At 43.3% G+C, this 18125-nt stretch overlaps 1 protein-coding gene across 1 annotated transcript; it reads left to right on the top strand.

Moving 5' to 3' along the window:
• The first annotated feature begins 937 nt into the window (after positions 1 to 937).
• KDELR2 (KDEL endoplasmic reticulum protein retention receptor 2) lies at positions 938 to 16825 on the top strand. Its single transcript, XM_007448884.1, has 5 exons — positions 938 to 1155; positions 9826 to 9926; positions 13155 to 13313; positions 14392 to 14644; positions 15752 to 16825. Exons 1-5 carry the CDS (start codon positions 1065 to 1067, stop codon positions 15784 to 15786), a joined length of 639 nt encoding a protein of 212 aa, XP_007448946.1. The 5' UTR covers positions 938 to 1064; the 3' UTR covers positions 15787 to 16825.
• Positions 16826 to 18125: the final 1300 nt, after the last annotated feature.

Genomic DNA, 18125 nt, shown 5'->3' with positions numbered 1-18125 from the left:
CCCAAAGATGTGCTCCTTTGGCCTCCACTGTGCCTGGGGACCCCTTTTTCCTCCCTCCAACCTTCCTGGGTCTGGCCTGTCTTCATCTCTTCTGGCCAACTCCAGGCACCCTCCATGCACAAACCATAAAATACAAATTACACTTCCAGCGATTCCGCACCCGTGTTAAAGGCTCTGATATTTGCATTCAAAACTGACATGGCTCTATATCAAGACAAACGGTAAAATTCATGATCATAGTTTAACATTTTCTTTTTTCTTTACTTAGAATGACATGAAACAGAACAGGAAGCAAGTCGAGAGAGACTGCAAAATAAAGGGAAAAGGTTTATATTTTAGAACCTTTAGCAGCAGGTTTTTTTCCCCCTGCATTTGAACAATCAGGGAACCCACGTTTTCATTTTGCACTGGGTCCCGCAAATTATGCAGCGTATCCTGTTTGTCAGCTTCGTTCCGCTAGTAATTTCTTGTGATTTATTTTCACATCCTACAGAAATGTTCGTTTCCTACCTAATTTTGCACACTCTTTGTCAAAGAGAGTCCCCAGAATGGTAAAATCTTCAGATCCCCGCATAAGCCGCACCTTCCCCGAAACCCCAATATCCACCTTATCTTGAGTGATGCAATCACATTAATTTTTTCCCCCCTCATACTTTTTCATACAGTAAGCCTATAGAGCTCTTAAGATCAGTGGGAGGGGGAAAAAAATCCCCCACAAGAGAGTGTCATTTCAAAAATTAAAGGAAATCGCTGGCACCCGAGGGGAAGCCAGAAACCCGGCAGAGGGAAGTTCGCAAGCAGTCGGGGTCCTGGGTAGGGGGCCCCGGAGCCTGCCCTCCCTCCCGGCCTGCTCCCGGAGCGTCCCCTTTAAGGGGCGGGGCAGGGGCGGGGCCTGGCGGCCGCCCGCTCTCCCAAGCTGCCCCGCGCGCGCGCCGCCAGTTCGGCCACGTCTTTGGCCACGTCGCGCTCGCTCTCGCCATCTTCGCAGCTTCCTGTCTGTGGCCGCCGCCGCCGCCGCTGCCTGAGCCGCGGAGCCTGGGGCCGCCGCGCAGACCGCCACCGCCATGAACATCTTCCGGCTGACCGGGGACCTGTCCCACTTGGCGGCCATCGTCATCCTGCTGCTGAAGATCTGGAAGACGCGCTCCTGCGCCGGTAAGCGGCGGGCGAGGCCCAGGAGAGGCTCGGGCGTGGGGCCGGGTCTCTGGGAGGAGCAGGCGACCTCGGCTGCTCCACGGCCCGCGGGCCTGCGCCGGACCGACACACCCCCTCGGCCGGCCTGGCGGGCGGCGGGGCCCTGGGGGAGCCTGCGGCCCCTCGGGGTGGAAGCCCAGGCCGGGGCGAGGTGTCGCGGTGCTGGGCCCAGCTCTGCACTTGGTCGGCTCGCGAACTTGAGCCGTCGGAGCGGGGGAGGCGCCAACTGGACAGCGTGGGGCCTTGTTCTCTCTGAAAAGTTTGGAGCGGGGGGCGGGGGTCCGGCAGGCGCGGCCTCCGCCCGCGGCTTTAGTGGGCGCTTCTCCGAGCGCCTGTTCTGGGGGTCCCGAGGTGCGGGGAGCCCGCGAATCAATGGGACGCGCGGGAGGAGGATGGGCAGGACGGCGGCGGCTCGGCCTGACGTGGCAGACTACCCAGCCTGGTAGGTGGGGCTGGTGTGGGGAGAGGTCACCCTGCTCCCCACCCTGCCCCTTCGAGGACTGGCCATTACGTTAGGGTGTCCGGGCAGGCCTGTCCTTAGAGTCCTGCTCTAACACCCCAGCTCTCGGGTCCAGGATCACGCCTGCCACGGGAGGGGGTATGGGGAGGTCTCTAAGCGAATTTCTTGGGGCAGTTAATGCTGCTTTGAAGGACGATCTAGATTGTCAAACTCCGAGTGCCTTCATCTAATAACGGGTTCTCTTCAACCTGCGGCGCGGCGCCGGGTACCGCCGAGGTCTCATGTGGTCTCCTGTAATTCCTCACTCCACGTCACCAGTGAGTTGGCGGCTCGCTCCTCTGGAGTACACATTTCATTCTCACACTGCTGGGAGGCAGTGAGACAAATCTTTACCGGCTAGTAGTTGCGGGATTTTGCATTTCATTAACCCTAAAAGCTTAAGAATGGCGAATTTTAAACGATTTCTTAAAATTACAGCGTCTTCCTTAAACATATTTTTGATGCCATGGCCTCAGTATAATAATGTTTGATGAATTAAAGAGCTTAATTTTTGCAGAGACAGTAAAAGATGGGGTCCCAAAGGACCTGGGTGGCAGAGATTCCATTTACCTGACTGATTTCTAAATATTTTCACCTGTCAAGGAACACCACATCTTTGGCTGCTGTCTTCAGGCCTCACCTGTCTCCCTGGAACATCCAGGAAGTAAGCAAAACCAAAAAAGACCTTTGAGCAATCAAAGTGGATGTTACAAAGTCCATGTACTGAAGCTGGTGTGTTTGACTTGGAGGTGATCTCTCAATTTATGTTTAGCTCTGAGAGGTTCAGTTGTATGATTTCCAATGACAGCGAAGTAATTTCAGCGATTGTGATAGCTGACATTTAAGCGCCTGCTATGTATTAGGTAGTGAGCTAAGTACCTTATATGGCTTATCCCATGTAGTCCTTGAAATAACCTTATGAGGTGAGTGCTGTTGCCCCCATTCCGTGGACCAGGGAACTGAGGCTCAGGGAGGTGAGAAAATTAGTGCCAGGGTTGGAACACAGGTGATCAGTAACTCACAATTAAGGATTTGAATAAATATCTATTTGGCCTGAATAATTTTGTTTTAAATTATTCAAAATTACTCAGGTGAGTAGTTTAGGTCATTTTCTGTTGCACTCAGGAAATGTTATTTTTTATCCCTGCTTTATTGAGCTGTAATTGACATATAACATTATATTAGTTTTAGGTGTACAACGTAAAAATTTGATATGTGTATTGTGAAATGATTACCACAGTAAGTTTAGTTAATACCCATCACCACACATAGCTACATTTTTTTCTTGCCATGAGAACTTTGAAGATCTACTCTCTTAGCAACTTTCAAACATACGATACAGTGTTGCTAACTGCAGTTAACCACTGTAGTTACATCCCCAGGATTTACCTTTTGACTACCTTCACCCATTTTGCCCATCCTCCCACCAGAAAATGTTACTGTTAATCTTTATTTTTGCTCCAAAATCTTTGTATGAATCTCTTTATCCTTCATATGTTCCTCAGAATCCCCTCCTCTGTCAAGTCATTAAATGTTGAAGCACGCGATCTCCTAAATGTGTATCTAAACTAAGATGTTGGGGAGAAGTTAGTGCAATGCTGAATATAGAATTCTTAAGGGAACCTTGAGTAATAGGAGAAAGTAAGGAGGTTTGCTATTTTGTTTGTTTTAAAATATTCATTTAGAACATTTTAAAATATTCTCATTTGGGAGATTTTGGAGCATTTAGGAAAATATAAAATACTTCAGCCAAAATAATAAGGAAGGTAAATAGGTGAGTTAAGTTTGTGTGCATTTGCCCAGTATTCCAATAGTTATTAAACTATCCTCTTTATCAGACTTAGGATCATTTTAGTTCTTATATGTGAGATTTCCTGGCCTTGTAAAAATCAAAATCACCAAGATCGTTTATTCAGAATTAAAGTCTGAATTTGACTAGCTGCCTTGTTTTTCCATCCTAATTTAAAGTTGTTTAGAGACTCTTGAAAGAGTAAGAATTTGATATGAGGTTCTCAACTAAAATAGGAGACGTGTACATTCAGGTTGTGTTTCTCACTTTGAAAATACTGGTATTGGGGTTCATTTTAGGATTTTGGCATTTGTTTTGAACACAGCTGCAGCTGCTACTTCCCTGGTGGCGCAGTGGTTAAGAATCCGCCTGCCAATGCAGGGGGCACAGGTTCGAGCCCTGGTCTGGGAAGATCCCACATGCTGCAGAGCAACTAAGCCCGTGCGCCACAACTACTGAGCCTGTGCTCTAGAGCCTGCGTGCCACAACTACTGAGCCCGCTTGCCATAACTACTGAAGTCTGTGCACCTAGAGCCTGTGCTCCGCAAGAAGAGAAGCCACTGCAGTGAGAAGCCTGCGCACCGCAACGAAGAGTAGCCCCCGCTCGCCGCAACTAGAGAAAGCCCGTGTGTAGCAACGAAGACCCAACACAGCCATAAGTAAATAAACAAACAAACAAATAAAAACAAACATAGCTGCAGCTATAGAACCACGGGGCTTTTTCTCCTTAGGGTAAGGGCTGAGACAGGTGAGTGAGGAAGATTCTGTTTTCTTGAACAACTGCCTTAATGGACCTATTTTAAAGTGAGGGCAGGGGAGTTGATCTTGGTTTGGTTTGAACTGGCATTCTCCAGTGTCTGCTGTTGTCATGACAGAGGGGTGCCCAAATGAAGTGTGAGTTCCTCATCTTCCTGAACTATGACTGCAGCTGGATCCCCAGTATGCTCAAGTGGTCACTTTACTGTCTTCAACACTGACCTGGGTAGTGTTGGGAGAACAAGCCTTGGTTTGTAGGTGAAGGATTTCCTATCTACATTTTCCTATAGGCTGATAGTTATTATTAGTACTGTATCTATTGTGCTTAAAGTACTAGTGGAGTTCTTCTGAGCTCCAAGGCTCCCAGCCATCCTCCCCTAGTCCTCCCCTTCCCTCCTCCACCTACTGCTTAGATTATTGTTAGCTGTTGTCGTGTAAGTTGCAGACTTTTCACTCTCCTGAAGATGACAGTAATGTAGTGTCCCTGCATTGCTTGTAATTGGACAGTTTATATATATATATATATATATATGTGTGTGTGTGTGTGTGTACGTGTGTATATATATATGTATATATATATTTACCTTTATATTTTGAATTTATTAGGAGATAGTTTTTTTGCAATGAATGTATCTAATTTACAAAAAGCAGCCATTTTCTTGGCTCTTAAATGTGTTGAAGTTTTAGGTTTTAATATATTTCGTCTTAAATTGTCTTTAGTGTGCAGTGTCTGGTATTTTGATTGATTGACTGATTGATTTTTGTAGTTGCTTTTCCAGATGTGGGGAGTTTTTTCCCTCTTTTTTTGTTTTTTTTTTGTTTATTGAAGTGTGGTTGGTTTACGGTGTTTTAGTTTCAGGTGTACAGCAAAGTGATTCATATATATATACATATATATATGTGTGTGTGTATGTGTATACATATATATTCTTTTTAAGAATCTTTTCCCTTATAGATTATTATAAGATATTGAGTATAGTTCCCTGTGCTATACAATATGTCCTTGTTGTGACAGTTTATATTTTTGAAGCACATGGAAAAGACCTCCTCTTTTATTGTCACTGAGTACTTCAGGAAGCTTTTGCCTCACATTCCCAGCTCCCTCTTGGTAGCAGCTGTCACCTTTGTTCTTTTGAGTGCCAGTCTCGTGAGTAATCATTGCTCTCACTTACTGAGCACCCACCATGTGCAAGGCACTGGGGACACAGTCCAGAGCAGCAGCTTGTTGCTGTCAAAGTTTCTGCTCTCAAGAAAGCTGCAATTTAGTTGAAATAATAAGACATATATAAAAAGATAAAAACACAGGGTATCAAACCATATAGGCAGTAAATCCTATGGATGTGAGGTGGCAAGACCCTAGGGAAGGCTCCCTTAATTTCCCAACAAGGAGGGCATAAGACCTCTATGAGGAAAAGTATGAAACTTTGCTAATGGACATAGAAGGCGACCTTGAATATATGTTCATACCAATGTCCTGGATAGGACCAGGCAGGCTGGTGAGGAAGCAAGATGATTTGTCTCCCCAAGTTAACTTACTAATTCAGAATATCATCAAAGTTAAAAGATAATAAACTGAGAGAAATAATCTGCAATATATCTAAGTGACAAAAGGTTAATAACCATAGTAAAATACTCCTACAAATTAAAAAAAACGATCTGATAGATAAATGGGCAATGTTGGCAGTTCAGAGGAGAATAACAAGGCCAGTTAAACATGAAAGAATGCCTTGCCTCACTAGTAGTTAGGAACTTGGATATTAAAATAGCAGTTTACGCCATCATTTGCTGCTGGGTGGGAAAACGTCAGAGGTTTACAAGATCTAATGTAGGCAAGGGTGTGAAGTAAGGCGTATTCTCATCTGGTGGTAAGGAACATGTAAATTGGCACAGCCTATGGACAGTATTTCAAAACAAAGTGTTTATTTTATCCCAGCATTTCTAGGGAATTTGAACTACAGAAATTGTCATATATGTGAACAAACTATATATAGGTATAAAGATGTTTGTTGTACATAAATAAATACAAAACACTGTTTATAGATACAAAGATGTTCATGCAGTATTTATAAGAACAAAAATTGTACACAACCCAAATGTCCATTAGTGGAAGGGTCACACAGATGTCGGTACCTGCACACTATGGAGCACTATGCAGCTATTAAAAAGAATGAGTTAGAAGTATTAACAGGAGAAGGTATATCTGAAACACTGAGTTAACAGAGCAAATTGTAAAGCAAGAGATGGTATGGCCCCATTTTAAGGGGCAAACGTGTGGGTACACATATAAATACACATATAGAAAGCGGCTTTAACAAAAAGCCTGGAACGTTGAACTTAAAATGGAGGTGGGAGGGGTGTTAAAAAGGTCCTTTTGATTTTTATTCCATGTATGTTAGTCCAGTTGTTATTTTTAATAAAATAGCATGGATTTCTCTGAAAACAAGAAAAGATGGCAGAGCGATACATAGTAATAGCTGTCATTTATTGAGCATTTGCAGCATGGCAGGTATAGTCAAAAACATGTTTTCCAGTAGTCCCACAATTTGGCATAATTTGTCCCCATTTGACAGCTGCAGAAAGTGAGGTTTAGAGAGGCCAAGAATGTAATGGGCCCTGACTTACCTGGTGCATTCAAGGGTTGAGCTTGAACCCAAACCTTCTGGCTCCAAAGCCTCTCTTTCCCCAAGTCCCAAGAGCTGTGTTATGAGTCAGGTGCTGACTCTTGGGCTGCTGGTACCAGGGTAAGTTAATGGCCTTTAGGAGAGCATCTGGATCCTTTGAGACAATGGGTCAGAGCATGGTGCCTGGGACCCTTGTTGAACGCTGCCATGCAGATTATCCTGGTAGTCTGACCTACAGTGCTTGGTTGCATCCCAGCTGTTGCCAGGACAAAAATAATTCATTGAACGCTTTTCTTTTTGGTTGAGGGCTTTGTTCTATAAATACAATGGGAATATGAGAAGTGCAGCTTTTGACGAGCTTAATTTAAAGTAACATACAGTGGAGTATTTAGTTGTAGGCTTTTATTAAACTTAACTTGACCCAGTGGGAAAAGACAGGAATGGTGTTAAGTTTAATGACTGGTTTCCATTTTACAAGCTATACTCCTTACTCTGGATATTTGGTGCATTTGGTATTGGGATGGCTATTACAGAAACATTTAGAGTGAGTGTTCTTGAGAGCTTGTTACCGATAGCATTCGCATGCTTTGGTCTCAACACAGAAACTGACCGTGGGAGCCCCTCTGGCTTATAGCAAGTATTCCTCCTGGAAGGAGATTCCTGCCCCTGCCTGATCTGTCTTCAGCTGGGATCCCTGCCTTCCTGGGAAGACAGAACAGGTTTTCTGCTTTAAAGGGAAAAGCTGCTACCTGCTAATCAGGATCCCAGGCCAGGAAGAATAGGTTAAAACTTTGTAAGCATACTCAGGTTTCCAGCATGGCGGTTCCTGCATGGATTCTGCACCACGGAACAAGCTGCAGGCCACTCGCTGCCTGTCCCCTGCTCCTCTGCCCCACCCTCTGGCTGGCAGTAAATTAGGGCAGAGCCCAGAGCATGTCGCCTACTTACAGTCATAGAGACACAGTATGACTTAGAAACTCTTTGGAAGTGTTACCCCAAAATACCATAAAATGAGAGCTTACCCCCGTGACATGAAAATAAAATGAATTACATTTTCTTTTTTCCATTTGCTCATTCATTCAGCAAATATTTTCTGGGCCCCGCTGTGTGTCAGGCCCAGTGCTCAGCACAGAGAACACGAAGTGGAATAAGGCATGACCCCGGCCTTTGGAGACCTCTGTGTCTGGTGGGGGTTTGGGGGAGAGGGAGACAGGCAACCAGGTAATCACAGTGTGTTTTATAAGCACTGTACAGGAGCTAGGGCAGCAGCTGGCATGAGGTAGTTCCCAGTATATACTTGCTGAATGAATAAACAGCAATGAGGGAGCGTGTCTTCAAAGACGACTTCCCAGAGGAAGTGATGTGAATTGGGTCGCAAAGGGGAGTGGTAAAAGCAATATGATAGTCCCTGATGTTTAGTATAGGAATGCTGAAAATGAGGACAAATTTCAAATTTGCCAGGCTTCCAAAGTTCCATTAGAATAAACCCTTTACAACAAAATTTGCCCATGTGTATTCCATAATTTTTTATTTAAAATATTGGAAAGAACCATATAGAAAATGAACTGGAAATTTCTCACTCAAGGCTTCAACAATTACCAAACATGAACTGCATGCTCCCTGTCCTTTTTCCCCCATCTTGTCTTCTCTCTCCCATCTTCTCTATGTCAATGGCAGCCTCATTGTTTCTCCTTTGGAACACTGATCTTTGATAAGAAAAAAAGTTCCTATTACTGGAGAAAAGACTAGAAGGGGCAGGCTATCTGTATCTCCACCTTTGGCGCTTGAAATTGGTTACTACTGATGGATCCAGAGGGATAGAGTCAACTTTTTCTTCAGTTTCTATTTAGGTATTTTTGTGACTAGGTTGGAACTGCAATTATGCATGCGTAGAAAGTAACATTTTTAGATCCAGGCTTTTCGCTTCAACAGGCTATAAAATTGTTTTGTAAAGTAGTGTTGTTTGTAAAATATCATTTAAAACAATGTGATTTTCACATTCTGGAAGAATATTGCTAATGATTTGGCTGCAGTGACATTTCTGCTAAATACAAACTTGCTTAAATGTCTGATGGTGTGAAGTTTGCAATGTAGGTGAGGTTGAGCCGGTTCTGACACCTAGTAAGACTCAGTTTCCTTAATGAATTCGCTCTTTCTCCAACCTCTGAAACCCACAGTTCACAGTCTGTTGTCACACAAATATTTGGCCAAATCCAGATGTCGGGTACACTCCACCTGATCTACTAGATGTCCCCGGCTGTGTCTCCATGTGCCACAACAGTGCTCTGGAGGGAGAAACAGTTTCAAAGTGTGAAAACAATAGAAGACTGCTCTTTGGGAGACTAGCAGTTTCCCACCCTCTTGTTGCCATAGCATCCAGGAGCATTTTTATGTGAGTCTGAGATTGGTTGTGTGATTCATCTAAGAGAACTTCTTTTAAAAGTTTTTAACCTGTCCCAAGTAAATGCTGCCCTCACAAAAGAAGTCACCTTGGGAGGCCAATCCAGGAGGATTACTGCTCAAACTCTGCCCTGAAGCACTGTCCCCCACAGGGTTCCTTAATCCAGGTAGATTCCAACTCCATCCTCAAAAGATTTGTCACCACGAGACATTGTTTTAAAATGGAAAGATGCTAAAGGTAACAGACAAGTTACAACACTAAGTAACAGCAGGGTTTTTGAAATAAATTTCTTCCTGCTTAGAGATATTTGAGAAGTTTAATGTTCATTTGAACAATGCACATCCTGGTATATTGGAGCTGGCATAATTAAGTCACTTCCCAAACGGTTATGTTCAAGAATGTTAAGGGAAATAGAACCTGAAACTGCTGTCATTTATTTAGAGTCATCCCGACCATCAACCTTGATCCCTGGTGACCCACTTTCCTGCGTTTCCTGCACGGTGTTGTCTACAAAAATCATAAAGCTCTTGGAGGCATTTCTAATGCTTTCCTTTTGTTTCTTTAGGTATTTCTGGGAAAAGCCAGCTTCTCTTTGCACTGGTCTTCACAACTCGTTACCTGGATCTTTTTACTTCATTTATTTCATTATATAATACGTCTATGAAGGTATGGTGTGGCATCCAGTGGAATGTATTTTATCCGTAATTCACAGACCTGTGGAAACAGTTAAATTTATGTCACCTGTGCACTTAATTAAACATCTTCAAGAATAATGTCTAAATATGCTGTTCTTGATGTAGGCACTTTTAGACCACCTAGTACATATAACTAGGAATAGTTACCATTAAGCATAATTTTTTTCTACATCAAAGCAGTATCTATTTAATGAAAGTGCTTCACACTTAGAGATTTCTTAGTCTTAAGTTCCTCAACTATGATAAAGTTCTAAAGCTCTTGAAAACCTTACAAGAAAGAGGGGTGACTATCACGTTTTCAAGCAGTGGGAAATTATAGACTCCCTGGGAAACCCAGCAAGTTGGTTCAGAACGAGAAGCAAAAGCCAGGGCTCCTTGCCACACAGCCTTGTCCTGCTGCTCTGGGAGGGCCGGGGTGTGCCATCTGGGTGTTACTTTTGCTGTGCTGAAGCAACATCTGCACCATAATTTACTTAATATGGATTTTAAACCTTTTAACTTGTCCTAAGTATTAGTATCCATGACACCTTTGGTGTCATATATCCCCGCATGAAAACAAATGTATAGCTCTCAAAATACAAAATGTTTGTATACCACCTAGCCTCTCGTGTGCCACTGGTGGTACGCGCTCCACGCTTCGGGCAGCCTCAGTTCATTCCCACAGGCACTGACCTCACACTTGGTGAGCACCGCCAGGGCGCAGTGAGGGCGGGGCAGACAGCAAGCAGCACTCGGTCTGGCAGCGGAGGGCAGACTATCATAGCAGCACTAAATGGATGACTGCAATTTGTGATTGGTGCCATGAAGGAAAGTATGGGGCTCTCAGCATGTGTAAAGGATGTCTGATTTCATTCATTCATTCTTCAAATGCTTAACCGCACCTGCGTGCTGGGCACTATGGTAGGCACTTGGTTATTGGTACCCAGGGAAGCAACGTTTAAAGCCATGAGTATGGTATTTAAAGCAACTCCCCCCAACACTCTGTGTTCAAAAGCATTTTTATAAGCACAGGTCAAAGTAGACAAAGCAATATTTGAGCCTGTGGTCTTTACTAAGAAGCAGATTTGAGTTACCTGTAATCATTCCATTCTTTATTACTAAGTAATGGGAGCCTCATTATCAGGAAATAATTAGCTTCCTTAAAAATGGCTAGGTCCGGGAATTGCCGGCAGTTCAGTGGCTAGGACTCTGCGCTTTCACCGCCAAACTGCCAGGGGCCCGGGTTCGATCCCTGCTAGGGGACTAAGGTCCCACAAGCTGCATGGTGCTGCCCAAAACAGAAAGCCTAGGTCTTTGCTTGCTGTGCAGGCAAGCTAAAACTGTAGATACTGGAAGTGTATGAGTGAGAGTCCCCTTACCCCCAGGACGCCTAGCTTTCAGAGGAATCCTTACTTGCTTAATTGTTGCTTCCAAACATAATGTCCTGAAAATCAGGGCAGTGAGAGCCAAGTTTTACATGCTCATAGCTTTTTACTTTAAATGCCAAGCACTGGTGAGAGGAGAAAAGCAGCTGCTTTTCCCAGTGGCTTTATGGGCGCAGTCTGGGCTGGCTGCAGGAGTGGGGCTGGGGAGGGACCCCCGGCCACCGTGTGCCTTCACAGGATGTTCTGTGGAAGGGGTGGGGGGCTCTGTACATAGATGTGTGTGTATTTTGTATATACATGTGGATTATATGTTATTTTATTCATATACATATGGGCATATATTTTCATGTGGAGAGAACTCTGTGTAAGATATTGATCTTCCTTGATTTTGCATTGGGGAGGGGAGTGTGTGTGTTACTTCTTGGTATATGGGTATGATCAGCAATTTTAATATTGATATTGTGTTGACTATTTGCAAATATAACTTCATGATAAGATGCCAGGGACAGTTTAGGTCTTTGTTTTGTTTTGTTTTTAAGCGTATGTGGACTGGATGGTTGCTCTCATTTTCCTCTGAAGTTGTTTTGCCCAAATGTTTTCCTAATCAGGTTTCACAAGTTGCCTTTCCTGGAGAGAAGTGGCACCAGGCCACGCGGCTGACATCCTGGTTGTCTATGTTTATAGGCTGGAATTGCCGTTTGCTTCTTGAGCCTAAAATTCTGCAGTCGGAAAATTGGTGTAATTTCAGAATATCAGACTTTTCCTTGGGTTCAGATGAATATATAGTGTTTTAACTTTTGAATGTGAAAGACGAACATGTAGGCAGCAGTGTTTTACCAATTACCGCTTAGTTTGGTTTTGCTTTTGTTATGTTACCAGGCAAGATTTCATTTCATAGCAGTGATATATAAGTTAAAACCATCATTGCAAAGTTTAACATGAGTTACATTGTTTATTGTTTAGTAAAGCACTAGCTCAGAAATATCTTCATGCTGTAAGGAAGTGCCTTGGTTTTGAACTGCATTGAACTTCCCGTTCACTTTTTTCCTAAAGCTACTATCTAATAGTTTAAAATAAGATTAAAAATACATTCTTTGCAGTCTCTTATGTAAAGTTAAACTTAACACTTAACATATGATCCAGCAATCCCACTCATAGGTATTTACCCAAGAGAAATGAAAACTTACGTTCACACAAAAGCTTGTACACAAATGTTCACAGCAGCTCTACCCACCATCCCCCAAGCTGGGAACAACCCACCTGTCCTTTAACTGCTGGGTGGATGAACAGCTGTGGCACCCAGACATGGGCTGTTGCTTTGAAATATGGGGGGACCAGTTCTTAATACACATGACAACACAGTTGGATCTCAAATCGTTATGCTAACTGAAAGAAGCTGATCTTAAAGTTGACATATGGTTATGATTCTATTTATGGAATGGAATTCTAGAAAAGGCAAAAACTGCAGGGACCAAGAACTCATCAGTGATTGCCAGAGGTTAGGCTGGGAGAAAGGCTTGACTCTGCAGGGGCAGCATGAGGGAATGTGGGGTGGCGGAGGTGTTAGGACTGGTCTGTGTCTTGATTGTGGTGGTGGTTATATGACTTATAGAACTGTATATCCCAAAAAAGTATATATTTTAAATGAAAAAAAAATATATATATATATACACACACACACACGTGTGTGTGTGTGTGTGTGTTTGTGTGTGTGTGTGTGTGTGTTTGTGTGTGTGTGTGTGTGTGTATACGTATATATATGGATGATGTAGACAGCCAAGAGAGTTTGAGCAATTTTAAGATATTGATGACCCAGTATGTTTTTTTCTTTGTAGCTTATCTACATTGCCTGCTCCTATGCCACGGTGTACCTGATCTACATGAAATTTAAGGCAACCTACGATGGAAATCATGATACTTTCCGAGTAGAGTTTCTGGTGGTTCCTGTGGGAGGCCTCTCGTTTCTAGTCAATCATGACTTCTCTCCTCTCGAGGTTAGTTAAGAGGCTATTTAGTAGTCCTGTCTGGTTCCCTAGGGAAATAGACCCGTTTGCAGGTAATGGGGTTCTGTTCTGGTTTGGTTTTGGGGGGGCGGGGCGGTGGGTTGGCAGACATACATGGTTTGGTGTAAATAAATCGTGGGCAGGAATTAAGCACCCAGGTTAGACACCCCTTTGGGTGTCTCTGACTCTCCTTTAGAATATAAACTTGGCTTCTGTGATTCCAAGCACAGTGCGCTGCGTGTCCGAGTGTCTGAAGCACACCGTCTTCTCCCCTCTCCCACTCTTCATGCACGGGCTTCGCTCATTGGTGCCGTCTGCGAATCACCTAAGCAGCGTTGCTTCAGTCCTCGTCTTCAGGAAGCACAGTTAGCGTGGTGCCCCAGAGCTCCTATGCGCTCCGCCCACCCCTGAGCGTCCTGGGCTTGATTCAGTTACCGCACTGACGGTGGTCATCTGATGGTGCGGGGAGCGCCTGGGTTTTGAAACACTCCAGGGCCTACTCACAAGTCCTCCTTTCGTCATCGTGAATAAAGTGCTGTGTTGGGCAGAGAGTTTGCATGATTACAACTCTGACTTCTTACCCCTGTGGTTTAACCATGCTAAAAAAGCCTGAAGGATAAGAAAAATAGTGAGACGATTTAAATAGCCTGGAAAGGAGACCCAGTTGGTGAGGAAAAAGAGCAGTGAGGGAGTGGAAGGACCCAGTCATCAGTCTTGTCAACCCTGGCAGAAAGCAGAAATTAGGGACCCTAGATTCGGAGTGGGATAAGCTGACGCAGGAGAAACAGCATATATGTAGAGTCCCAGAAAATTGAAGAATGCAACGCTGGAGAGACAGATGAAAGTCCAAGAGGCAGAGCTGTCCAGGTTATCCAGCTTGTCACTGGGAGTGTCCGTGCCTTTATCTGTGGCTAAAGTTTCTGTGATTTATTAAATTGCAGAGCTACTCTGGCCTGGGCTCTGACGCCAGATTCCCCACTCTGTGCCACTTCACAGTAAAGCAAGAGTGTTTCCTGTGAACTCGTGGTGGGCCCTGGATGCTGACCAAAGCGTGCTGTTTCTCTTACAGATTTTGTGGACCTTCTCCATTTACCTTGAGTCAGTGGCTATCCTACCACAGCTCTTCATGATCAGCAAGACCGGGGAGGCCGAGACCATCACCACCCACTACCTGTTCTTCCTGGGCCTCTACCGTGCTTTGTATCTTGTCAACTGGATCTGGCGCTTCTACTTTGAGGGCTTCTTTGACCTCATCGCTGTGGTGGCCGGCGTTGTCCAGACCATCCTGTACTGCGACTTCTTCTATTTGTACATTACAAAAGGTACATTGGGCTGCGTCCTGCCAGCTTTGTTCTACGGCCGTGTGTTCCTCTAGGGGCTCTCCTTGCCTAGCATGCTCCTGATCTGACACTTGCTCAGAAAGCAGAACTGGCTTCAGAGAAACATTTTAATGCCTGGAAAGTTAAATTCTGGGTCAGCGTTTTCAGGCTTTTTTTTTTAAATCTTTTTCTGTAACTTTATTGTTTTCTACAATGACACGTTTTCATTGTAAAATCAGTCAGAACTAATAATTCTGAAAACAATCACCCAGAATCCTACCACTCAGAGATAATCATTGTTAATGCTTCAGTAAATGTAATGATTTAATGATACATGATTTCAACTAAACATGTTATTCTATAATCTGCTCTTTTTCCCAGACATCTACATAATTTTTAATAGCGATAGAGTATTATGTGGATTACCATAATTTACTCAGCCCCCTGTTCATGGGTGTTTGGGCTTAAAAATCCAGTCCTTAAATCAGCATCCTTGTATGTGTATATTTTTGCATTTGTATGAATAGAGGATGTGTGAACGTCACAAAAATCTGATGAAAGCCATGGTCCTTGCTGAGAAAAAAATGCACAGTTAGACATATTCACACAAATACATGCGTAGAGTTTTAGGGAATTCAGGAGCTTCTGAAACCCAACCACAGATCCCAGGCTAAGAATCCTGGCTATGCAATAAAATTCCTAATGGTGGAATTGCTAGGTATAAGGTCATATGTATCTTATCTCCTTTTTTAACATCCAAAATATCGTAACAGTTATATTTCAGTACATGTTAATTAGGGAAGAAAGTCATGATAAAGCTGCTGTGAATTTAGTGACAATTTCAATGAATTACTATTTTTAAATTCAATTGCTGTGGCATCCAGATAACATGAAGAAAATTCCAGTCTGTGTGTGCATGACACTTTCATAGTTCAGAGGGCTTTGTTTATTGACACCAAAATCAGATGCCTGTTGGTTGCCAGAAGCTTATTTCCTTGTACCTTACTATGTAGTATCTTGTATGACAGACTTCTGGGAATGGGAAGGAGGAAACTGTAAGCTTGTCAGGATCAGTAACCTTTTGTTTTTTCTCCCTCTCGAAAATTCTAGTACTCAAGGGAAAGAAGCTCAGTCTGCCAGCGTAAGTGCCAAAGACCATGACCAGCATCTGTCCTTCAGGGTGCTCGGACAGAATTCTTACCACAGCAAAGGCACAAGATGCTTCATATGGAAAATCAGAAACTTAACTCTTTTGTTGCAGATAGTCATCTATGGCTCTGTAAGAACCCAGAGGGAAAGAACCAGAAGGTTTCTGTTCAGTGCATCTTGCCTTATCTTTTTTTATTACTATGTACAAAGATTTTTTTACACAAAGAAACTTAATGCTGTATTAATAAAGTCAGTGTGTAGCTTCAATTGGGATAGTTGCAAAAGTGAAGATTTTGTGAGGAATAAGTGCAAACTTTTTTTTAAATTCTTTGAAATTGTTGATTCTTTGTGTCTGCAATGAAATCATACTCCTTGACAATTGGTAGATTATATATTCCTCCATCTATCAAACTTGCATTCCACTATATTTATTTTTTTGCCAAAAGATGAGTTATCTTTGTTTGAATTTGGTACATCTGTTCAAATCACTTCCCACCTGATGTGGAAATCCTTCCTTGGACGTCACAACACTACATTTAAGGCTGGTAAGGGTGACTTGCAAGTCTTAAGGTTTTCATTACCAAAATTTTAAGGTTCTGAATGTCGATGGAGTCTCATTTAAGAGTCACCAAAGGTGCCTGCCCTCCTCCCCTGCTAGGAAGTGTCAGTTTGAGACTGTCCCAAGGCTGTTAAAGAGCTCGGTGGGCAGGGGCTGTGGGCTGCCTGCTGTCTGAGCGTGAGGTGCAAGAAGCATTTGTGATTATTTTGGATCTAGGACTCCTCTGAGAAATGGAACACAAGTAGTTACCTATCACTTTAATTTATAGTTACAAAAGATTACTACAACCATGTCTATGCTCAGATCCAACCGATTTTTCATATCACTTTTGGATAGCAAAATGATTTACTTTTTTTTTTAACTGGCAGCACCAATTGCCATTCCTTTTACTCTTACTTTTTTTGTTGTTTTGTTTTTACTGAGCTCTTGCATGATTTGTGTTACCATCCTAAATAAACATTTTACTAAACATAGAATAAATTGTCTTTTTTCTGAATTAGGCTTTTGGAACATCCTATGTCAGGATGGGTTTTTATGTTTTTCGATTGGCAGCAAAAGCTCTACATAGGGCTGCAAACATTTGTTCTCCACTTAATAATCTAAAACCCTCTGTATTTTTTAGAAAATTTGGAATTTTCCTCCTGATTTTGCCATTGTATTGGTTTGCTGTGTTTTTTTGATTTATGCAAAAGCATTTGACTTTGTTTTTATGTGATGCACCGTAAATGTTAAAGTGTTGAGTACTAACAGTGCTTACTACAAGAAGGATGTAGTCTTCTTGCTTGCTGCATTAAAATATCTTGTGGAGGAAGGGAGCTGGATGGGTTTTACCTTTATCTAGTGTGTCTCGTAACATCTTTCCAAATAAGCAGTGTAACTGCATAGTTTAACCTCCTGTCTTTCTCTCATTCCCATCCCCCGACCCCCCGCATGTCTTTGCTTTTGTGTATCAGTATCTTTCTTTCTGGCATCCTAGTTTTGTTTCTGTTTTCATCCTCCTTGGAAGATTCTTAGGAAGGGTAGGAAATCGTGTCCTAAGTGGAGCAGACTCCTTGCTGCCCAAGCTGGGGATGGGTGGGGGTCTCGCACTTGTTTTTGTGCATGTAAATCAAACACAGGCTGGGATCATTCGTTGGAGAGCACAATGCATAGAGCGAGGATCTGGGACTTCCGCACGCCACCTGATTCATGAAGTGTCAGTGCCTCCTTCAGTCATTCTGCCCAAGTAACTGTAAAGCTGGCTAAGATGCTGCCACCATCTTGTGGCCCACCAGGATGACACCTTAACAGGTGCCTTAGGGGAGCGCAGGACTGGGCAGCATCCTTGCACACGCTGGAAACAAAGGCATCGTCAGATGCACCTCACGAAGCACTGTTTCAGAATTACTCTCACTTCCTGAATAAAGGTTATCAGGTAATTCATACTTTTGATCGAGCTGTTTTATTTGTGTGAATTTTTTTTTTAATGTAAACATACAGAGAAATAAAGCAAAGTTAACAAATTTGCCCACTAAGTAAATGAAAAGCTGCTGGCTGTTGGCTGCTTACAGACACCAGTCCATTCCCTGTCCAGTTCAATCACAGGGTTTGAAGAACGTTTCCCAGGGAGTTCCCTGGTGGTCCAGTGGTTAGGACTCGGTGCCTCACTTGTGGTGGCCTGGGTTCAATCCCTGGTTGGGGAACCAAGATCCTGAAAGCTGCTCAGCATGGCCAAAGAAAAGAAGAGGAAGGTTTCCCGCTTCTTCATAGTCTGGTCAAAGAGAGAAATGGCTGGAG

The sequence above is a fragment of the Lipotes vexillifer genome, unplaced genomic scaffold (assembly GCF_000442215.2).
Source record: "Lipotes vexillifer unplaced genomic scaffold, Lipotes_vexillifer_v1.1 scaffold778, whole genome shotgun sequence".
Lineage (NCBI taxonomy): Eukaryota > Metazoa > Chordata > Mammalia > Artiodactyla > Lipotidae > Lipotes > Lipotes vexillifer.
This window is presented reverse-complemented; position numbering and strand designations above follow the sequence as displayed.

Coding starts and splice junctions, on each gene's coding strand:
- KDELR2 (XM_007448884.1), top strand. CDS start 1,065: ATGAACATCTTCCGGCTGACCGGGGACCTGTCCCACTTGGCGGCCATC. Junction 1,156..9,825: donor GAAGACGCGCTCCTGCGCCG/GTAAGCGGCGGG, acceptor TTGTTTCTTTAG/GTATTTCTGGGAAAAGCCAG. Junction 14,645..15,751: donor CTATTTGTACATTACAAAAG/GTACATTGGGCT, acceptor CGAAAATTCTAG/TACTCAAGGGAAAGAAGCTC.